This window comes from Tenrec ecaudatus, chromosome 3, assembly GCF_050624435.1.
Source record: "Tenrec ecaudatus isolate mTenEca1 chromosome 3, mTenEca1.hap1, whole genome shotgun sequence".
Classification (NCBI taxonomy): domain Eukaryota; kingdom Metazoa; phylum Chordata; class Mammalia; order Afrosoricida; family Tenrecidae; genus Tenrec; species Tenrec ecaudatus.
Genome location: NC_134532.1, coordinates 93,290,091 through 93,314,609, shown reverse-complemented (window position 1 = coordinate 93,314,609; position 24,519 = coordinate 93,290,091). Strand labels below are relative to the sequence as shown.

At 40.1% G+C, this 24,519-nt stretch overlaps 1 protein-coding gene across 1 annotated transcript in view; it reads left to right on the top strand.

Annotated features, from left to right (window-relative positions):
- Positions 1-24,519, top strand: part of FAT4 (FAT atypical cadherin 4) — a 198,391-nt gene that overhangs the window by 145,583 nt on the left and 28,289 nt on the right. Inside the window, exons 7-10 of the mRNA XM_075543833.1 lie at positions 1,184-1,364; positions 4,714-4,964; positions 7,103-11,452; positions 23,016-23,120. Of these exons, the coding sequence (XP_075399948.1) occupies positions 1,184-1,364; positions 4,714-4,964; positions 7,103-11,452; positions 23,016-23,120 (4,887 nt within the window). The remainder of the gene's footprint in view (positions 1-1,183; positions 1,365-4,713; positions 4,965-7,102; positions 11,453-23,015; positions 23,121-24,519) is intronic.

Sequence of the window (24,519 nt, the reverse complement as noted above, 5' to 3'; positions counted from 1 at the left end):
GGGGGGGAGATGTTGGACAGTGTAACATATGACAACATAATACTTTATGAATGATGAAGTGTTCATGAGCTAGGGAGGAGTGGGGAGGGAGGGGGAAAATGAGCAGAAGATATTAAGGGCTCAAGTAGAAGGCAAATGTTTTGAGAATGATGATGGCAACAAATGTACATATGTTCTGGACACAATGGCTGTATGTATGGATTGTGATAAGAATTGTACGAGCCCCCAATAAAATTATTTTTTAAAAATGAGTAGAAGTTAAGCTTCAGTAAAGAGTGGGAATTTCATGAGGGGGAAATAATATCATAAATAAGAGACTGTTCTGATCTTTGTTTTATTTTAGATGAACAAAATTAATGGATTCTTCATTGTTTCTATTTAGAAGTGTTGGAGTCTCAAAATGGTTTTGAAAACAAAAGCAAACGCTGATGCCTTGCTTTTCAGTTTGGGGGACAACCCACAGAGTCAAACCAAGTTTGGCATCTGACCTCCAGCACAAAAGTGCATCTGCTAACTTTGTGGATGTCACATGATGTACTCAAGATTTCGTTGAATGCTGGGTTCTGGTAACCAAGCTGCTGCTGAAAATAAAAGAATGAATTAGTTCTCTGTTATGTTAAATACAGGAGAGATCCAACCGAAATGATTCAACATGAAGTTATTCTAGCAAGTAGAAGATGGTCACCTTAAGTCTGCTCTACAAACAAGTGTGAGGAAGGGAAAAGAAACTTAAAGGACCTCAGAAATCCAGCCAGCATTTTTATATTATTGTTGATAGTCATTGCAGGAGTACCTCTTTCACATTTCCTTGTAGGTTGCTCAGCTACTCCATGCCTGTGAGCATTCTCCAAATCTGGTTTGTGCTATTTTAAGGTAATTTCCGCAAAGCCAGAAATGGCTATTTTGTGGAGTTTAATCATATTGTTTTGTTCTACATTGTCAAATCATCACCTTCAAAATAGAACCAGGACCTGACGACCTCTTGTGCAGTACTTAAATGCAATTTTTTGTTTCGCAAAAATTGTTCATTCACTTGTTTTATGTGCTCTTAAATTTTCTTTTGATACAATATATTCTAAAACTTCTTCAGTGATGCAGTAGATACATTATTATTAAATGTATTCTAATCTTTTACATTGATCCATGCTAAGAAATGTTAAGACCTTTGATTTTTATTTTCCAGGGTCCCCTGCCCTAACTGGAACTGGAACAATACATGTCATAGTAGATGATATCAATGACAATGTCCCCACTTTTGCTAGCAAAATGTATTTCACAACAATTCCTGAAGATGCTCCGACTGGTACCGATGTCTTGCTGGTAAACGCCTCGGACGCTGACGCCGCAACAAATGCAGTCACCAGGTCTGTGTGGTCTCGCTTGAAAAGGATGACTCTTTTTCACTACACAGCAGTCTTTCATGAAAGAGCTGACTCTAATGCTGAATATTACTGGAATAGATACAATGATGAAGTTGACCTCATAGGATTAGAATGAGGATTTTAAAAAATTAATGCTAGTTATAATAATAGCTGAAAAAATAAGCAGTATTGGACCATATTTGTTGCTCTAATCCATGGGAAGTATTTAGCACTCTAGATAGACACTAGCCTTTGAGTGGACAACCTTATATATGTCATGACAACCTATGTACAACTGAATAAAGCATTGTCTTGTCCTGTGTCCTGCCCCAAGCCTTGGGATTTTCCATCGCCTCATATGCATGTGAAAGTTGAACCTTGAATAAGGTAGACCAAGGCATAATTGATGCAGTTAATTATGGTCCTGGTGAAAAATGTTAAAATTACCATGGACTGCCAAAAGGACAAACAAAATTGTTTTGGAAAAAGTACAGCCAGAACGCTCTTTAGAAGCAGTGTTTTGTCCCCGTGTATATGGGGTCGTTACGAGTCAGAATGAACTCAATGACACCTAGCAACAAGTTAACACTTTGGTGCATCAGTCAAATACAGCACAGTGCCCTCTCATGCTATAAATCCTCAAACCAAACCAAAAGTAGTCTCAGTGTCATCAAGTCAATTCTGAGAGAGGCTACAGGCCAGGGATACAGTCCTCCAAAGAGTTTTGGAAGAAACACTGTTGGAGCAGGCAGCTTCCTTGTTTTCCTCCAGAGTGGTGCATGGGTCTGAACCTCTAATTTTGATATTAGCATGTCAATGTTTAATTTGAGGCAAGATGAAAGTCCTTTAGTAGATCTCAGAGAGAGGCTAGGAAAAAAAACCCAGAAAAAAACCAATGGAGATGAGTTAGCTTTACAAATGCAGCAATGCTGATACAAGATTCCAGATATAAATTATCTCAACCTATGCTGTTAATGTCAAACAATAATTTTGTATTCTATAACCAATAAAAATCATCATACTATTGCATAATGGGGGGAAAGTGCATGAAGAAGGGGTGAATACAGAAGTTTAAATTATATATCTACCTTTTTTAGATTTCATTTTATTGTGTGCATGTGTCTCTTAGATTCGGATTGGCCTATAAAAAGAAGAAAATAAAGTCAAACTGTTAATATTGTTCTGAGGTTTACCTGAGACTGGCCTAAGAACTCAGCACAATGGTGCAAACATTTAAGACTGATATAGCTGTTTAGATGTTGGGAAAATAACCGGAGACATAATCTATAACATTAAGAGCCCTAAGGTAAAGTTAAAATGTCCAAGGAAGCAGGTAAAATGTCCATTCCAGGGATGAAAGCTGAACTCAGAGCTTAGAAAACCTGGTTGTAGTATCTTAGCAGTCCACCCATTCATTCTCTCTCTTTCCTTCCTAAACTTAAGATATAAATTTACCCCCTCCTCAGTATTTTAGATATCTTATATCTGAAATACACTTTTATATAAGTTAGTTTTAAGAACATCCAAAATAGTGTAAACACATTACAAATGTGACAAATTCTTTAATTTTAAATAAGTAGTAACTACAGTATTCCACTTTTCAACAAATAATCATATGAGCCATAAGAAGTACAGCAGCATAGAAGTGAAAGATAATAATATGAAGCTTACACATTTGAAGCAGAATTTTTCCTAAAATCTTTGTCCTTTCAAGTCATTGCTCTTTCCAATAAAATATGACCTTGTCAGGCACAAACCATCAAATCCAAAATGTCAAAAACATTTTTCTCATCATTCTTATTTTACTTTTAATTTTGAGAGTTAAATGGGACAAATATTTGATTGAACCATAAAGGTGTCAGAAAACGTATACTGGCATGGATGACCTTTATTCCCCTATTACTTGGTAGTTTCTACATTCACCGAGAGCAGTAAGAGGTACTGCCACACACTCACATGATTCTCACAATCCACATGCTGAGGTGCACTTTTTCAGAGAGGCAAGTTAGCAGATTACATCATGGGTCCTACATTTTTCACCTTTAGCAAAGTATTTATAGACTTCTAATATTTTTATTTTGATGAAAGCAATAGATTTCTTCTGCTGTTAAAGTTGTTAGCTGTACTTTATCAAAAGTCATTTCTGGTTCGGGAAATGTCTTCATTACTATTGTTATTCACTTCTGAAATTTAAACGTAGATTTGTCAAAAATTTGTGCAATGTCAAAATTTTATGTATAGTGTTATTACTTTTTATCCAAACTGTGTCCCTGTTATTTTGATAGTTTATATCTTCATATTTCATCGAAGTGGTATTGTCTCTAACTGCAGCTCCCCAGCACATCCTTATTATGCTAAACTAGGATCAAAATGCTAGGATGTTTCAAACTGTGAGCATAGAAGGGGGATAGATGCCTTTGCTGCCCTGTCCATCTTTTTGTGTGCTCTTTCTATTAGACACATGCTGTTGAAATGTTTGTAAGGAAGCACAACCAACTATAGAAACAGGTCATTGATTTCAGTAAGGGTATCTGTTTGTTGGTATATAAAAAAAGAACACTTATAAAGAAATCTACCTCCTGTTAATTTCCAAAATTTTCAATTTATGGATGACAGCTGATGTTTGGAACTTTTAAAGCTACTTCTTAGCAATTTGATCTCTGTAACCCACCTCAGTAACAAAATCACAAACATATATAGCTAATGATAGAATGTATTCTTCACAAAGAAGAAAAAAATCTATTCTCCATGGAAACTCCTGTCTGCTGGTTAATCTGGTTAACATCAAAATATCCGTGGGCTGCCACACCTCTCCCAACAACAGGAAAGTAGCATGCCCATATGAGGAATCACACATGCAAGAATTAGTAACTAGGAATGCCTTTGTATAAATAATCAGCTCTTCAGTTGTTCTGCAAAGTTAATATATGCCAAATATAGTGATTTGTCTTTAGAGAATGAAATCCCTGACTGTTCTCTCCTGGAAAAGTGTGGTGTACAGTGTGCAATATTATCCATGTGCAATGGAATAACCATGATATTAAAGAAAGGCTCTCATTTATGTTTGCAAATAATGTATTTAAAACAACTTTTTTTTCATTGGATTTATTTCAAGGATTTCATGATTTGAGAAACCAAAAGTTTGAGAGGTCTTTAGCATGTTAAATGAAGATTTTCAATGTCATGCTTATGTTAGATTAGAAATATGTATCTTTGAACTATATTCTTTTATCATATGATCTTAGTATATTTAAATATATATATTATTCCATGTTTAAGTTTTAATGAGAAGTTATCTCCATTATTAAAACTATTGAGAAATATATTGATTGCTCTCTCCTCCCTCGTCTAGTTATAGGATAATTGGAGGAAACTCTCAGTTCACCGTCAACCCATCCACAGGACAGATCATCACCAGTGCATTGCTAGACAGGGAAACGAAAGAGAATTATACATTAGTTGTGGTCTCCAGTGATGCAGGATCCCCAGAACCTCTTTCCAGTTCTACCAGTGTGCTTGTCACTGTGACTGATGTCAATGACAACCCACCACGATTTCAACATCACCCATATGTCACACACATTCCATCTCCTACCCCTCCAGGTAATCAAACCAGCTCTGGTACTATACAGATATAAGCAAATTGGGCATTTTCTATGAAGAGATTTATGTTCTTTTTTACATATCTATCTCTGATACAACATGTTTCTGAATCGTCCAAAATTCAACTTGTTTCACCTTATTAAAATGAACGTACATTGAGGCTTTGTAAATCACTTATCTCTTCTCATAATTGTTTTGTTTAGGATTTTATAGTTTGCAAATCTTTCCATTAGTCTTTTTTAACGTTACTTAAATGTGACTGAATGATTACAATGTGATTTTAAATGATTAAAATGTTCCTGATAAGAGGGTCCTGCTCTAAGATGAGGGGTATTATCACTTTTTTATATCCCATCTACCTCCTGTCAGCCTTGTCTGTCAGATAAAAATAATTCTAAAATGTTTTAGATAGAAAATTAATATTGTTCTTTGTGGACTTTAGTTACCTTATGAGTCATGTGTAGGTATTCAGAAATATCTAATGAATGAATTATTCTAACACTTAAGTTTTGCCCGATAGACATTTTTATGTTAACAAGGTATAAAGTCATGTGTAGGCCACTTTTATGTGGACAATGGAGATTTTTATCCTTTGTTGGTACTTCTTTTAGATTCAGTTGCTTGGGTTCATTTGCTTATTTCCAAGGAACCGCCTATCCTCTTAAGCACGTCACAAACAACCTGCCATGTGTAACTGGAGAGGTCTTTTAAAAACGGACAAAGTACAGATATAGCTCATAATCAATTTACTCTTTTGTGCTTTAAAATATTTTTGAAGTAGAAGAAAAAGTAAATGTGTCTAATATTCTCCTTCTCGGCGCTCTTGCATCTTCACAACTTGCAAATGCCTAATTGATTCCGATGGAAACAATGGCATCCATCCATTGGGAGGACAGAATTCAGTATTGAGATCATACAAGGAAAGGTGTTCCCTGACATGAAGCTGATTACATCTAGTGGGTGGTGGTGCAGGGGAGCCTTTCCTCTGCAGAGAATTTTACATCAGTAAGTTTGTCTCATTAGACTTTCTGAAATTAATCAGAATTGCCAGTTTTAACTCCCCCCCCCCCCCCCGCTTTTCTACAAACTATTCTGTGGGTGTGAGCGCATGTTTGGGAAGAGTTTCTGAATTGATAGATTGAAAAACTCGCCGTATGGCAGCTTGTCTACACATTTCTTCCACAATCTGTTGCACTGGCTCTTACTCCAAGAGCCAACTTTTGGAATCGAGTAGGTTTCATATTTCCTTAGTTCTTATTTTTTTATTGTTGTTCTAATGCATTTAAATATGTTCGGGGGCTTAAAAAGTTGGCGAAAATGGATTAAAAGACTACCATATATGTTTATATGTATATTTGTGGCTTAGACACATCGTTGGGACCCCTGGTAGAATAGTGGGTTGTGTTTTGATCTGGAAGCCTTCAGGTCAGCAGTTTGAACTCACCTTCATCTTGACAGTTACTGTTCCAAGAAAGAAAGACTAGGTTTTTTCCCTCCATAAGATTGACCACCTTAGAAATGCACAGAGGCAAGTTCACTCTATCCTGTAGGTCACTAGGTCACTGTGAGTCAGAATCGACTCAATGAAAGTGAGGGTTTGTTTTTGGTTTTGGTTTTTAGTTTAATAGTATTTCACGGATAAAACAATGATGTCATGCAAGAGGACTGTATGGTACCACCAGTAGGTATTAAAATGAGAGCAAGAAAGATATCATATTTTAAGACATAGTGGAGTGATTATCTCTTCTTATTGGATAAAAGCATAGCTCTTTGCAGAGAGCATACACTGTGCTGTTTGTGGGAATTGTATATGCACAGATTTTTCTCCGAGGAACAATAATTTGAAAGATTAACTGTTCCTCTTCCCTGTGCATTTCTCAAAGGCATACTACATGATGTTAAGTGTGACAGAATGCATGTGTTCTTTTGAGGAACAAAAATAGTAAGCCAGTCAATGAACTTTACTTTATGCAGATTTGAGGTGGAGTCTCAGGGAAGATATAGAACATATTGCTATCCACAGTTTCTGAGAAAATAAAGTTGTTCTGAGCAGGAAGACGGTGTTTTATATTTATTAACCTACTACCAGATACTAATTTGAGTCTACAGCTGATCCTTTCAAATTTCATCTTTTATAGGTTCCTTCGTCTTTGCAGTTACTGTCACGGATGCGGACGTTGGAGTCAATGCTGAGCTACATTATTCTCTTTCTGGGAGAAACTCTGAAAAATTTCATATTGACCCACTGAGGGGAGCTATTATGGCCACTGGACCACTTAGCGGAGCTTCAGAAGTAACCTTTTCTGTCCATGTAAAAGATGGCGGCTCGTTGCCAAAGGCAGATTATACAACAGTGACGGTTAGATTTGCAAATAAGGCCGATTTCCCTAAAATCCGAGCTAACGAACAAACTTTTATGTTTCCTGAAAACCAGCCAATAGGCACTCTTGTCACCACCATTACAGGAACCTCCACCCGCGGAGAACCTTTGTCCTATTATATTGCAAGTGGGAACCTAGGCAACACATTCCAAATCGATCAGCTAACAGGACAAGTGTCCATCAGTCAGCCCTTGGATTTTGAGAAGATACAAAAATATATTGTTTGGATAGAGGCCCGAGATGGAGGTTTCCCTCCTTTCTCCTCTTATGAGAAACTTGACATAACTGTCCTGGATGTTAATGATAATCCCCCAATTTTTAAGGAAGATCCCTTTGTATCAGAAATATTGGAAAATCTGTCTCCTCAAAAAATACTTACTGTGTCAGCAATGGACAAGGACAGTGGACCAAATGGACGGTTAGCCTATGAAATTGTTGATGGCAACAAAGCAAATAGTTTCAGTATTAATCATGCTACAGGTGAAATTAGGAGCACCCGGCCTCTAGACAGAGAAAAGGTTCCTCAGTATATTCTCACTGTCAAGGCTTCGGACAAAGGCGCTCCTTCTCAGAGTACCGCAGTTAAGGTAATCATAAACATTTTAGATGAAAATGATAATGCCCCTCGGTTTTCTCAGATCTTTAGTGCCCATGTTCCTGAAAATTCCCCCCTGGGATATACAGTTACGCGAGTCACGACTTCCGATGAAGACATTGGGGTGAATGCAATCAGCAGGTATTCGATAATGGACACAAGTCTGCCATTTACAATTAATCCAAGCACGGGAGACATTGTCATCAGTAGACCTTTAAATAGAGAAGATACAGACCGCTACAGGATCCGAGTTTCGGCACACGATTCTGGGTGGACTGTAAGTACAGATGTCACAATATTTGTGACAGATGTCAACGACAATGCTCCAAGATTTACAAGACCCTCTTATTATTTAGATTGCCCTGAACTTACTGAGATTGGCTCCAAAGTGACTCAGGTATCTGCCACAGATCCAGACGAAGGGTCAAATGGACAAGTGTTTTACTTCATAAAATCTCAGTCTGAATATTTCCGGATTAATGCCACCACAGGAGATATTTTCAATAAGCAGGTTTTAAAATACCAGAATGTCAGTGGCTTCAGCAATGTGCACATCAACCGGCACAGTTTTGTAGTGACTTCCTCAGATCGAGGAGATCCATCCCTACTAAGCGAAACTACGGTCACCATCAATATCGTGGACGGCAATGACAATGCACCTCAGTTCCTTAAACTGAAATATTTCACTCCAGTCACCAAAAATGTGAAAGTTGGTACCAAGCTGATCAAAGTAGCAGCAGTGGATGATAAAGATTTTGGACTGAATTCTGAGGTGGAGTATTTCATATCGAACGGGAATCATTTAGGAAAATTTAAGTTGGAGGCTCACACAGGATGGGTATCCGTAGCATCTCCCCTCATCTCCGATGTGAATCAAAACTTTTTGATCGCAGTCACTGCAAAGGATAAAGGAAACCCTCCCCTTTCCTCCCAAGTAACTGTTCAAATCATTGTCACTGAGGAAAACTACCATACGCCAGAATTCTCTCAAACCCACATGAGTGCCACCGTCCCCGAGAGCCACAGTGTCGGGGCCATTGTCCGAACCGTTTCCGCCAGAGACAGGGACGCAGCGATGAATGGCGTGATTACATACGCCATCTCTTCAGGGAACGAGGGAGGCGTGTTTGCCATCAACTCTTCCACGGGCGTATTAGTGCTCGCCAGAGCTCTTGATTACGAGGTGTGCCAGAAACACGAGATGACCATTAGTGCGACGGATGGAGGGTGGGTTGCAAGAACTGGCTATTGCAGTGTGACAGTCCATGTGATTGATGTGAATGACAACACCCCCGTATTCACCCCTGACGAGTATTTCCCTACTGTTTTGGAAAATGCCCCAAGTGGGACAACTGTTATCCACCTAAATGCAACAGATGCTGACTCGGGAACCAATGCGGTCATTGCATACACCGTGCAGTCATCCGACAGCGACCTCTTTATCATTGACCCCAACACCGGCGTCATCACCACGCAAGGCTTCTTGGATTTTGAAACCAAGCAGAGCTACCACCTCACCGTGAAGGCCTTCAATGTCCCCGACGAAGAACGGTGCAGCTTTGCCACCGTCAGCGTACAATTAAAGGGGACGAATGAATATGTCCCCCGCTTTGTGTCCAAACTTTACTATTTTGAAATCTCAGAAGCAGCTCCCAAAGGTACTGTTGTTGGAGAAGTGTTTGCCAGTGACCGTGACTTGGGCGCCGATGGGGAGGTACACTATCTGATCTTTGGTAGCAGTAGGAAGAAGGGTTTCCAGATCAATAAGAAGACTGGACAGATTTATGTTTCTGGGCCTCTTGATAGAGAAAGAGAAGAAAGGGTCTCCTTGAAAGTCTTGGCCAAGAATTTTGGCAGCATTCGGGGTGCAGATATAGATGAGGTCACAGTGAACGTCACTGTGCTTGATGCCAATGACCCACCTGTCTTTAGCCTGCACATCTACAATGTTCAGATCAGTGAAGGGGTCCCGATTGGGACGCATGTGACCTTTGTCAGTGCCTTCGACTCCGACTCCATCCCCAGCTGGAGTAGGTTTTCATACTTCATCGAATCAGGGAATGAAAACGGCGCCTTCTCCATTAATCCACAGACAGGCCAGATCACGGTGACTGCAGAATTAGATAGAGAAACGCTACCCATTTACAATCTCACAGTTCTGGCTGTTGATTCCGGGACACCCTCTGCTACAGGAAGTGCCTCCTTACTGGTCACGCTGGAAGATATCAATGACAATGGGCCCCTGTTGATCACCAGCGAAGGGGAAGTCATGGAGAACAAACGTCCGGGAACTCTGGTGATGTCCCTTCAGTCCACTGATCCTGATCTCCCTCCAAATCAAGGTCCCTTCACCTACTACTTGCTGAGCACAGGCCCTGCCACCAACTACTTCAGTCTGAATGCTGCTGGCGTTCTGAGCACCACCAGGGAGATTGACAGAGAACAGATTTCCGACTTCTATCTGTCTGTGATTACTAAGGATTCTGGGGTTCCTCAAATGTCTTCCACAGGAACTGTGCATATCACGGTGATAGACCAAAATGACAATCCTTCACAGTCTCGGACCGTGGAGATATTCGTTCATTATTACGGCAACTTGTTCCCTGGTGGAATCTTGGGCTCTGTGAAGCCACAGGATCCAGATGTGCTGGACAGCTTCCAGTGTTCCTTCAGTTCCGGCGTGACAAGCCTTTTCAGTATTCCCGGGGGCACTTGCGATCTGAATGCTCAGGCACGGTCCACAGATGGCACTTTTGACCTGACGGTCCTTAGCAATGATGGCGTCCACAGTCCAGTCACCAGCAGCATTAGAGTTTTCTTTGCCGGCTTTTCCAACCTGACGGTAGACAGCAGCATCCTCCTTCGTCTCGGCGTCCCGACGGTAAGGGACTTCTTGACCAACCACTACCTTCATTTCCTGCGCATTGCCAGTTCGCAGCTGACAGGGCTGGGCACGGTGGTGCAGCTTCTCGGGGCCTATGAAGAGAGCAATCGGACCTTTATTTTGGCAGCTGTGAAGCGGAGTAACAATCAGTACGTGAATCCCAGTGGGGTAGCCACCTTCTTTGAAAGCATCAAAGAAATCCTGCACCGGCAGAGTGGAGTCAAGGTGGAATCGGTGGATCACGACGCGTGCGTTCACGGCCCGTGTCAGAATGGAGGGAGCTGCATCAGAAGGCTGGCTGTGAGCCCCACGTTAAAGAGCCACGAGAGTCTTCCCGTCATCATTGTGGGGAATGAGCCTCTGCCACCTTTCTTGTGCAAGTGTCTGCCAGGATACGCTGGCAGCCGGTGCGAAGTGGATATAGACGAATGCCTTCCATCCCCTTGCCACAATGGGGGGACCTGTCATAATTTAGTGGGGGGATTTTCATGCAGCTGTCCGGCGGGCTTCACCGGAAGAGCCTGTGAGAGGGATATCAATGAGTGCCTGCCCAGTCCCTGCAAGAATGGTGCTGTTTGCCAGAATTTTCCAGGAAGCTTCCACTGTGTCTGCAAAACCGGATACACAGGTAGAACTACAGAGTTCTCTTTTGTTTTCTCTAAGATTTTAGCCATCTCACAGATGCGATAAATCTGTGAAATTTGTTATTTTTAAATAGACTTACACAAAAATGGATGTAATCTCATCAGATTTTTGTGGCGGATGTACTATGATCCAAGTATTCTCTTAAGCACTCTGTGTATATTATTTTACTTACTCCACACGAGAACTCTATGAGGTGGAGGTCATTCTTTTCCCTTTGTTGAACCTGGGAAACTGCAGTAGTTAAAAAGTGGAAAGTTTCCAAAGGTAGCCAAGTTACTTCATGGTTGAGTCAGGAATCAACTTCAACAGTTAATTCCAGGCACTTCACCCATCTGCCGACTATCTCTGTTGTCACCTTGGTGCCATCGAGTCAATTCAGGCTAATATTAACCCCATATGGCACAGCTGAACGGCCTCAGAGGGGGGTTTCTTGGCTGTGGTCATTATGAGAGTAGATGACCAGGCTTTCCTTCTATGGCGTGCTTGGATGGGCTAGAACCTCCAACCTACCAGCTAGCAGGCAAGGGGTTAGCCACTGTGCCCTCCAAGGTCCCTGGCGTGTTAGTGCAAGGGGCTCCACACTTCAGAGTGTAGGTGTTCATACGTCTCAGTTTAGAGGACATGATCTATATAAAGCATATGACCTGGCCAATTGTACGTGCTAAATAAAAGTTAACCATTATTGGTTTAAATTATTTGATCATTATTTTCACTATCATTGTCTTTATCATAAACATCATCATTGCTATGGAATAGGGTTCACATTCTGAAGAGAAGACAGAAAGAATCGTGTTTTACAATTGAAGTCAAAATGTTAATTTTCTACGAGCTAGGTAGAAAGTAGAATAAGCTGATTGCTTCGTTAAGCCGGGACAAAATGGGCCCACAATTTATTTGGACATTTTGGAAAGTGTGTGGAGCTTGAGGCAGTTTCAAAAAGCTCATGGAAAACTTCCATTATCTTTTCCTCCTATTGTTTCAGGAACTTTTGGAAGCGCCCATGTGTAGTATCGAATGTGCTTCACTCAGTCACTGGCATGCCAGTCAGGCATGGAACCCTCCCACTCTGTGTCTGTCTTCTCCATCTCCCGATGGATCTTTCTGTCCTTCTCCCTACCTGTCGAGTCCCTATTCATGCAACTACTCTCTACTTAGTTGTTACTGAGTCTTCAAAAGCGAACACGTGCTGTGCTGTTGACACTGTGTTTTTCCAAAATTATCACACTATGGAATTTAATATTACATATGTGTGATTATATCGGGATGCTTTATAATGCTTATAAACAAAATATAACTTCTAATGCAATAGCTAAAATTAAAATAAGACCTTGCTGCATGTATTTTGGACAACTAAGCTTTAAAAGATGTTTTAAGCAAATGCATTTAATTATTACTTATTTTAAATCATTCCCATCACATCTATATGCGTGATTTCATATTTGGAAAAATGGCTTGATGAATATTTAAACATGAATGACTAAGGTGAAGTACAACATACAGGCATGGCCTTTGATGAAAATCACATTAGAGGGATGCATGCGAACAGAAGGGAGGGCGAAGTCAGGTATAATGGAAAGAATAAGGGATTTGATAATGTCTGCTTTAACGATAGCTTTTAGGAAGTCAGCGAACCTTGGTGGGTCTCAATTTCCCCGTCTATAAAATAGGGATAATCATACTTACTTCGCTTCATAGTGTCCAACCTTCAATAAGCGGCAGCTCTAATTAGTAACTTTCGTCATTGTAATGGTAGCACACATGTGTGTCATGGGACATTTAAACGTCCAGCAGCACGAGGTAGCTGTGAGTCTTCCCACAGCTGTAGCTTTAGGACCATGAAGAACAGCCCTGTATGCGTGTTGAGAGTTCAGAACGTGTAGGAAATCTCTACAAAATCTCCATCGCTCTTTCCCCAACCACCATCCTAAAGTTACTTCCCTGCTGGGAAATTCAGCAACGTTACTCTGTCACATTTTAGCATAACCCAGTTGTTTACATTTCAAATTAATAAGCGGTAGGGTCTAGAATGAAGAAAATATGAATTTTATAGCCAAGAAGGAATAAGGAAAGTACATGGGGATGAGAGAAGGTATGCCTGAGTCCACAATGGTTGCTTGATTGGGAATAGGATTAACTTTATTTGCATTATTTCCCTCCAGTTTGTTTCTTTGTTCCAGCTTATTTAAATACACCTTGTAAATTTTTCTAAGTATGCTAGTTGATCTTTGATGAATGCCCTGGAGTTTGTCATGAAATAATAGCATCGAGAACAAATTTAAATATTTAAAGCTTCAATCATTATAAGCATGAATGGTTTAGCTCTTTTCACAACTCCATGAAGCGAATAGTGTTATATTATTCCTATTTTAATTAGAAAGTTGATCCTAGAAGGATTAAAAATCCAATACCATTTAGTCAATTCTGAGTCCTCACTACCTTACAGCATGTCGCAGAATTTCCACACAAGGCTTCCAAAGTCAAGGTCTTTACAGAAAAAAGACTTGCTTACCTGTCTCCCGTAGAGGGGCTGGTGGGCTCAACCGACCTGCTTTTCTGTAAGTAGTTGAGCACGCAACCACTGTGCCACCAAGACGTCTAGAGGGAGTCCAGGAACTTCAAACTACTGGCTCTCCAGTGGATTCTGACGCCTAGTGGGCCTATTGGGCAGGGTAGAACAGCCCTTGTGGGTTTCAGGGCTGTAACTCTGTATATAGGAGTTGAACGCTTCTTCTTCTTTCTGTGGATCCACTGGTGGTTTAAACTGCGTTCTACTCCTATGTAAAGAGTTACAGCCCATAACCACTACGCCTCCCATAAGAAGTCATCTACTGTATTTTTCCCCCACCCACAGCATATCCACTTAAATAGTTTTCACATGTTTCATGTGGAAAGGATGAAATTATGTTTAAAAGTTCTGGTGTGGTGCATCCATGCATAAACTGCACATGGCTTATGGCATTTCCAGAAGTGCCTTTCAGGAGCTCTGGACCACAGGGGGCTAACCAATGGAATTCGAACCCAAAGATACATAGTGCAAGCCTATCAGGGGGAAGATGAGGCAGCTTACTTCCGTAAAGATGTGCAGCCTTGGGAGCATCCACATTCTCTCCGCCAGCAGTACAAATCAACCGGACGGGTTTCATGCTTCTTCAATAGTTTAAAAAGGTTGCTTTTGACCATATTTGTACAATAAACACACATACCATGGTCAACAAGTCAGAATCAAGTTTGTTGTCCCCCAGTAAGCAGATTGTAAAGCATTGACGCTGTGCCTTTGGCCTGGAGCAGTTCTTGGCAAGTTCTGAGAGCAATGGAGTTCCTTGGAATAAATCTACCTATGTGTACGTGCATGGGGCTGCCACAGTCTGAGCACAGGCTGGTCTGTGTGTGTGCTGGGAGGGGACCCATTGCCTGGGCGCACCCAAGTGTCACTGCGTGGCCCGATGTAAAGCAGGGTTGCAGGTGAGTGTAGCTGTGGATGCACACTGCCCACACCTACTGGACCACCTGGGTGGCCAATAGGTTCTTTCTTGCATAAGAGAAAGAGAAGCAGCTGCTAGGGACCTGCAGCTCTTGAACCCATCCCACGGTGTCCACACGGGCGTAATGTCAAGGGCCCTGTGTGTGGCAACCAGTCAGCTAGCTCGCAGGCAGAATGCACAAGGCTGGGACTCATTAGTCTAGCTCACCGGAATGGCCTTTTCTGCTCCATATGGGAACACCTGTGTGCCTCCGAGGCTAGGGCAGGCAACCTTGGAGAGCACCGTTTCCGGTGTGGGGGGGCGGGGGTAGAGGGGAGGCGATTCCTTCCTGTAGTGGATACAGCAATTTGCGGAATACGAAAGGGATCCTTCTGGGAGAGGGGTTGTGTGAAAAAAAAAATGGTAAAGAGAGTGACCATTTCTTACCTTTTCTGGCTTCCCTATTGCCACAAGATTGGGTCAGATCTGCCTTCCCCCTCCTTTACTTATTCTGACACCAACTGTTCCAGCCAAGCCACTCTTGATCTAAGTTGGGTGTGACCAGTCACTGCAGGGGCCACAGAGAACAGAGACAATACTCACAATTAAGGGGAGTCATGGCAGGCTACCACGCATCACAACCAGTGAACAGTGAGGGTGCAGTCCTGGGTCCACAGTAACAACGCTGCTTGGGTAGCAGCCACTTCTCTCTGGTCTTCAGCCTCTGCTGCATGAACTAGGAATCCCTTTGTTTGCTCTGCGCCGCAGTCCCATAATCTCTAAATGGATCCTCTGCTCTGTCTCATGGTCTCCTTGTCTCAGCCTCTGGTCTAGGTCTCTGCTACTTTAGACAGAGACCTGCAATTATGTTCTGATTCCGATGGCCTGATGGCTCTTGTGACACAGAGGAAGGACTTTGATGAAGTCGTGGTTGTTGTCTCTAAGCAGACCACACATCTAAGGAAAACTAAGGAGAGTGACTTAAGTGACATGCTCTAGTAAAGGTTCACGTAGTAAGTATGCATCCCACCGTAATCCTGTAACACAGAGCTCCTTCTAAAGTGGGCTTATAGCCCCAGGCATAGAGTCCAGAATGAGACTATGTCACATCAGGGATTATAGTTAGGTGGGCCATATTAACTGACAACATCTCAGGTTGGTTTAGAAACTACTTACTAGGCCGGTGGGGACCTGCTGCTCTGAACCAGACCTCCATATCAACAGGCGCCAAGATCAAGGCAAAGACTTAAGATTCTATCTGTTGGACAGAAGAGAAGGTAAAAATAAAGGAAGAAATAAAGAAATTAAAGTCAGGGTCAGGAATATATGAGAGTGCATGTAGAGGACATATGAAGATAATAAACAGTCAGATTGTAGGGCATGGAACTCGAATGAACCAGTTCAAAGTCCTGGCTTGGAATATCATATCTGGGGTAATGTTAGGGTGTTTTACTAGTAGACATTTGTTTCTTGTCTTTAAGTAAAATCTCATATTTAAGGGAGGTGAAGATTAGCATCTGTATTTTTTAACATAATTTGACAGTACATAGGATTCTTTTCCAGGCATATACAGTTATGTACAGTTTTTACTTGGAAACCACCGTAATTTCACTTGGAAACTTGGCACACATCGAGTGTTTTTTAAAAAGTAGTGGTAGTTCAGAATACTTCTTTTAAAATACAACAGAAATACCATGATGCTGTAGATGATCATGTGACCAGGAAACCATAGAATATAAACCACATTTAGTGAAGAAACATGAAATTGATGGTTCTGTTAGAAAAGATTGTAAGGAAGCATGAAGTATTTCTTTGGAGTTTATTTTCAATAGTGGAATTGAACAGTTTGCCTTCAGTGATACTTTAACTTATTAACATACTAACCAACAGAGAACAAGCATATATTCCTAAGCTTACTATGAGTATCATTTAGTTTTATAGCATCATTAGCAGTATCATTGAAGTCATAACTGTGCGGGTTTTAAAACACAAAGGTAATTATTTTTATGTTTTTGCTTTTATGTTTATAATTGACAGCCCTTAAAATGATCATTTTTGCCCTTGCTTTATGTAGCCTTTATGTATATAAAACTGCTATTAGCAGGACATTTAGATGTAATATCTTTAGAGCACTGTTTCTACTAATGTTAAAAATGTGATATAATAGCTCATTTCTCCTAAAGGACACATGTACAAACAAAACAACCCAGAAAACTTTATTAGCATAAATATTCATAATTAATCACCTATAAGGACTTTAGGATTATTTTTATAAGAAAAGTATCCATTTATAAATAAAATGGAATTCATATATGTAATTATTGTCCCTTCTCACTGTATGAGAGGAAACTTTAATACTTGCGAGTTGTTAGCACATAATACATTTATACATACATATATATGTATACATCCATATTAAATGGAAGGCTAAATCAAGTGGTTGACATAATAGCTTTAACAAGTGAGAATAAATGTATGTCCCACATTGTCGTTTTTAATTGCTACTGAATTCTTTCCTACCCACGGGATCTTTGGTGCAACAGACAAAGCACAGCCTGGTCTTAAGCCTTCCTCACAGTGGTTCGTACTTTTGAGCCTCTTGTTCCAGTCACTGAATCAAATCTTCTCATGCAGGGGTTTTCCCTTTGCCACGGACCCTCTGCTTCACCAAGTGTCATGTCCTCCTGTAGTTACAGTCTCTCCTGATAAGAGGTCTGAAGTTTGCTGTACAAACTCTTGACAGCTCCTTTCTAAGGAGCATTGTGGTTATCCTTCTTCCAAGAAAAAAATTATTCATACTTCTGGTACTTTATGGTGTATTACAATTGTCTAAAATTAAATTATATAATTAATATGAGTGAAATTAGAGGCTTGTTCTATTTATCCAGTTTGGTTGACTCATGACTCAGGGCAACCTCCTATGTGTCAACGTAAAACGGTGCTCTTTAGAGGTGTCAGGGCTATGGCCTTTCAGGAGGGACAAGAGTTGGGCTGCTCACCCCAGTGACTGCAGCAAGGGGCTCAAACGTAAGAGCAATTGTGAGGACGGCCAGAGTCCAGGAGGGCTTCCTTCTCTTCTGCTCAGGGTCACTGCAGTAGAACCCACTTGATCACACCAAATCGGAGCCACAGTAGGCAAGGTGTCAGAGTTGATCTTGTCTAACAGAATCTGCAGGGGGTCAATGTGTGTTTTATACACAGGCTTGCGGGTGGGAATATTCTGCTGCAGTTTGACTTGAGAGAAGTCATCTGGTTCTCAGACTGTTCCCTTTGATTGGATGGGCATGGCCACATGTTGCTGGTATTGTGAAGGAAGTATCTTCTTCACATGGAGGTGGGTTCATGGCTAACTTCTAAAGCTTCCAATGGCTAGAGTTTTTCTTGTATCATGAATTGTAGCAGAACTGCCAGATTGAAACAGCAGAGAAAGTAGAGCACAGTACAACACGAAGCACAGGGAGATTATAGGGCCTGTGGGTCTGCAGGTTGGTTGAGCTGTTTCCTCTTTGTTCCTATTTTTCAAGCCTCTCATTGTAGCCCCTGTGCCAAGATTGAAAAGTCTGTTTCTGAAGTCCTTCTGGGTGATGGAACAGCCAAGCATGTTTACTTCTCATACGCGCCCCCCCACCCTCCACCCCTATCCCGTACCCCACTTAAAAGGAATCCTCACTATTGCTCTGTGGTATAAATGCTTAACATCTGTCTAGTAACCAAAAGATGTTGATGGGCGTTGTTAGGTGCCTGTTAGGTGCTGTCATGTCAGTTCTGGCCCATAGTGACCGTATGTGCAACAGAAAGAAACGCCGCCAGGCCCCGCTCCACCCTCCCTATCTGAGCCCAAACCCAAAAGTTTGTGATTTTTAATCTACCCAGAGGAGCCTTGGAAGGAAACGCTGGTGAGGTGGTTCTGGAAGGTCACAGCTAAGAAAACCCTTTAGGGACAGTTCTACCTTGAACCACATGGGGTCTCTGCCTCAGAACCGAGTCAAGGACAAATGGCTAGCCTTGAAAACCACAATGGCAATTTAGACAATCTCGATAATTCAACTTATACCAAACATTTTAAATGCTGGATTCTGCCACTGAGCAATAGCTAAATTTCTCCTGTAAATTTAAATGATAGACTTAAGTAGTATGGAAATCCAGGCTTCTGAGTATGCATTCATTTTCATCTTCGGCAATTCACAATGCTGATGTACTAAAAATTTACACTTCCTGAAACACTTCTCTTTCTATGATAAATAGTGTATGTCAACACAATTAATTGATGGATGTCAAAACACTGCGATCAGTTTATTCTCTTAAAGAGCTGCTTTGACAGTTAACATATGTTAATGGAGAAAGCCTCCTTGCATTCCAGAGACCTGGGTGTCTTTCTTTGTGCAAGACTTATCAGTGTAGTCAGAGTACTTCTGAGCCTCAAGGCACTGACAATTATTGTTAATTGACTTCCAGCATTAATTAAGTTAATGATCCAAGATTTTGTTTCACAGCGCTTCAACACTTCAGATTATTTTACCAGGAGCATAGTAGAGTGATTCAAACTGTGACAGTCTTTGATAATCTTCATGCCATTAACGCCGGGATTTAAGTAGAAAGATCTGTGCAGAATAATACAGAATGCATTGTTGACTTCTTATAGGGTTCATAGAGCATTAGCTTTGTAAACCTAAAAAATATGAATTTAAAACCTTTTTACTCAAAGTAAAATGAAGCAATCATTCATTCACCCAAAAGAACAAAGGGCCTTTAAAATAATGTAAATAACAGCATGATTTTATTTCCAGAGTGTGTATTTCTGGAAACTAAATTTCTAGTATTAAATTTTTTAGAAATAAATTGTTAGATTAAATTTTGCTAATTAAATGAATTTACAGTTTTGAATGGTAAATCATACTCTAACACCCATAAATAGGAGTGTCATTTTTTTAACCAAGACTTAACAATAAATGTCACCATTTCTTCATTTTATGCCCATCACAAATATTAAAAACATTCTTGATAATTACTTCGTAAAGAAAAATAAGTGTATTTTAAATTAAAATGTCAAATGAAGGGTTACATTTGTTTCCTTTTACCAGAGCCTTTTAATATTGTAATATTTTGGTGGGGGGATATCTGAGAATTTTTCTTTAACTTTTAAAAGAAATTAATTCTCACAACTACTAATTTCTTTTTAAAAATTAATTCTTATAACTAGTCCCAATTTCGTTCACTGTTTCTTTAGTCACTAGATATACCTGGGTAAATCTGATTTTCCTGAGGTTTCTATCTTCCTTCTGGGTTACCTTATAGTTTATAATGGGGTTAAACGGTCACATCATATGCGATAAATCATAATACAAAGCAAACCTTCCTGGTAGTTGTTGTTTGTTATTGCTTAAATCAAGCTTTTAAAAGGTGGTCTTTTCAAAACAGGATTGTAAAAATGGATAGAACTGAGTATTCAAGATGAATAATTTGAGGTTTTATTTGTATGTCTTTTTCTTTAAAATCACATGCATCAATTTATTCAGAAATTGTACATGTCTCAGTCTCTTTTTAATCCCATTTCCAGTCTTCAACAAGGAGCTTTGGTTTGCATGGAAGATGCACTGCTCAGAATCTGTATTTTAGCAAATCTTCTAGACAGCTATAAGAATCACTTAGGAAGTCCGTTCAAAGGTAGATTCTGACTGAGTAAAGCTGGGGTGGACATGCAAATTTTCAGCAAAGAGGTTGAATGCAAATGAATGAGTTTGCAGCACCAGCTATATTGCACAGGGTTAGCATTATCATGTGCCTGACTTGAATGCAGCACCCGTTAGTTAGCTAATCCCTGTGCCTTTAGATTGGTGACTGACTTATTATCATTTTCTCCTCTTAGGACAGAAAAAAGTCTGAAGGATAGAAAAAATTCTGAAATTGTTAGCTCAGTAGTTTGCCTTGTAAGGAGGTTCCCAGTTCCATTTGCAAAGGAAAGACCGTGGTGTTTATGACCCTATGATATACCAAAAGTGTTTAGTTAGCAGTGTCATGTGGGCTGACTCACACTTATAATTTCAAACCAGAACAGCTGTGGCTGCATAGTCAAGCCGCAAAAACAGAACCAAACCAAACAAAAACTTTGGCTATGTTCTAGGCAGACTTATGATGAAATGGACTATGCATATCCAACATTCAGCCTAGTTGTGTCTGTAAAACTTACATGCTTCCTTTAGCTAGCTAATAAAGACATTAGTATAGTGCATACAGAGGAATAGAAAATAACTTTACAGATATAAACTACCTGAATCAAAACTCCCTTTGTCAGTGAATGAGGATCCCTAGTGGTATAGTGGTTACATACCAAGCTGGTAATCACAAACTCTATAGCCACTCCTGAGGGAGAAAGATGAGGCTTTCTACTGAAGTGTTACAGACTTGGAATCTCACAGGGGAAGTTCTACTCTGTTCCATAGGGTCCCTATGATTTGGAATCAACTTGATGGCAGTGCGTTTGCTCACTAAATGAAAATTAACAAAGAACTCAGTAACATCTCACTGGAGCTTAGAATTGGCAATCTAATGGCTAAGTTAAAAAAGTGAATTATTACAAGAGATTTTACATCTAAGGAAACAAATAAGCGATGTACAAGAGCAATAAATACATAGCTACTCTTACCATAAATGTGCCCAACAAGTGATGGATTCTTTAATTTTAGCTTTTTAGAAAGGAAAGAAATGACTGTGTTAGTCAGCGGCATAGTTTTATAATTTGGTGTGCATGATCTTAGCCTCCAAAAGTCTTTTATTTCTAATTTGCAAAATGTAAATGTTCTGTTGTACAGTTTAGTTCTCTGTGTTAGTCTGGGTAGACTAGAGAAACAAATACAGAGGGATATATATATATATATATGAAAGAGCTTTATATACAAGAGCAGTTGAATATTGAGAAAACATCCCAGCCCAGATCAAGTCCATAAGTCCAATATTAACCCATATGCCTGATACCAATCTGGAAAGTCCTCTTCAGACTCATGGAACGCATGCAATGATGCTGAATGCACGAAGGTCACAGTCTAGTGGGTAGAAGGTCTTGTGGATCCAGTGTCAGTGGAAGCATCTCAATGCTGGCAGGGGTTTCCATGTGACTCCTCCGGATCCAGAGCTCTAGAGTAGCTCCATGTCTCTTCAACGGAAATGTCTCGCAGAGGGTGAGCATGTGTGTTCCGCCTCCAGTGGGCTATTTATTTCCTCAGTGCCTCCAAATTGAGGTCATCAAGCTGCGACCTGACTGACAAGCTAGACTGTACCCATCCACTTGTAATAGTCTCAAATTGGTAACAGATTATGTAACTATCACATTCCCTTTTTAAAGTAGGCGCTATGAATCAGACATTGTGTTTGCACATCAGGCACTTAGTCAATATTGAGTGATAGAGTTTAAAGAGATATTATATGAGAAAACTTTTCACAAACAAAAGCAAAATGTGCTTGCTAAATATTATTTGAGGATAAAAAGGACAAAGTGTACAACTCTGTAGCTGAGCATGCAGACTAATAAATGCTTGGAGATAGTAATTTTTTCTACCTAGAGAGGTTTTAATTGTTGTCTTGTAAGAATGCTTCCGGATTTATGTTTTGAGTGTTTTGAGTGTTTTTATATATATTATTCTCCTTGCATGTATCCGATTAGAGCCATTTCTTGAGTGAGAAAGGGTTGTAGTTTGGCAAATAAGTTAATCATTATGTGTGAAGAAAACCTACATAGTGAAAAAAACGACATTTGCAACTTTATGAGATTGAAAATGGAAGAGAGGCTAACAAGAGAAAATAAATTCAAAGGAAGTATTTAAATATCCTCACTATTTGTCATTTCTCTATAAATCGTTTTTCCTTCTATAATATTTATGTAAATTATTTTAAATACTATAATGTCTATCTTTATCGTAGGAAAATTAAATAAAATTCTGAACTCAAAAATAGCATTCTGTTTCCTCATATCAAATAAAGTGTTCCTATATCTCATGTTCACAAAGGAAACATGTTACATAGAGTTAAGTATTCATAGTGTTAATATACTTATAAGAAAGATATATTTTAAACAAATTTTATATTTTTTAGGAAGAACGTGTGAGTCTTCAGTCAATTACTGCGAGTGCAACCCCTGCTTTAATGGCGGCTCCTGTCAAAGCGGTGTTGACTCCTACTATTGCCACTGCCCGTTTGGTGAGGATAACTTAGCTGTTGACATGAAATGCAAATGTGTTTCCAAAACAACGACAATGGTGTCATATTGTGGCCATGAGTGATTAAAAAATGTTATTTTACATGGGAGATGTTAGTCACATTATTTTACTAATATCTCCCATGTGAATATCTTAAAGGTTTGACATTTAAAAAATACTAATTATGGAAAACTCTTTGAATGTATTGCTTTGCTCCTGAAAAGAAAATGAATCGACTCAAAGCAACTGAACACATTTGATGCAGTTTCCTCAGAACATTTCCAGGTTTCCTCGTTTTAGCCCGTGTGTGCCTAGTGCTGTCCAGGTGACTGCCTCACAGTGACTGCAAGATAGCAGAGAGGAGGCAGACCTCCCCCATCGGGTTTCTTAAGGGGGAACTTGTGTGGGAGCAGATCGTCAAGGCTGCGTCCCTCAGAATCACTGCTAGGTCCGAGCAGCTGAGAGTCTGCTTCCGCTCCATGTGCTGAATCAGGCACCAATGAAGCAGAACAGCATCAGCCTCAACTTGCCACTGAATTCATCCCTACTCGCAGTAAGACAGAGTACAACTATCTCAGAGCGTGGTCAAGGCTAGGGATTTTATCACGGCAGAATGCCACATTTTCCTCCTGCAGAGCAGCTGGCTCAATCACTGACCCAATGTTCGTTAACAGTGCTCATTCACTGTGCAATCAGGGCTACTTTGGGTAGAACTTGAAATGATTCTGTATTTGAAAATTTTAAGAATGAATGATTTTAAGTGTGTTTTTGCCTTTTAGTTTTCTTTTTACATGAAACAAACCACTTTTACTGGAAGGATTTTGTTTCAAGACACTGTGGTTTTAATGATTGACTCTCTATAGGACATACATCATAACTAATCAAAATCCAGACCTATGTGTTCTTTTGAGGAAGAGAGTTGTTGAAGAAAATGCTTGACACCTATACATTCCATACACATCCTTTTACATGTACCTGAATCAGTGGACTAAAGGTGGCCTTCCAGGTCTTAGGCAAACGTTAACCGGAGTCAGCCAAGGACCCTGCGAAGCTGGCCAGGCCACTCTAACCCTCCTCATTTGTTATATGTGTGTGATCCTTCCCCTTAAAGGTGGCATTACTGAGTTGGAATCAACTTGATGGCGGTGAGTTCTGATTTTGCCTCACAACAGAAAATCCATCTCTACGTGCCCGAGAGTAGGTAGAGGCCCTTCCCTGCATCTAAGCAGGAGAAAAGAGGATCCATTTTTAGTATTTCCTTGAGCATAATTCTGTGATGTGTAGGCATATTAGGTGAAATTCATGGTTAGAGGAGAATAGAACTTCAAGAGAATTTGAAATAACTAAAAAAAACACAAAAACCTCACTGGCATCAAGTTGATTCTTACTCCCACGACCTG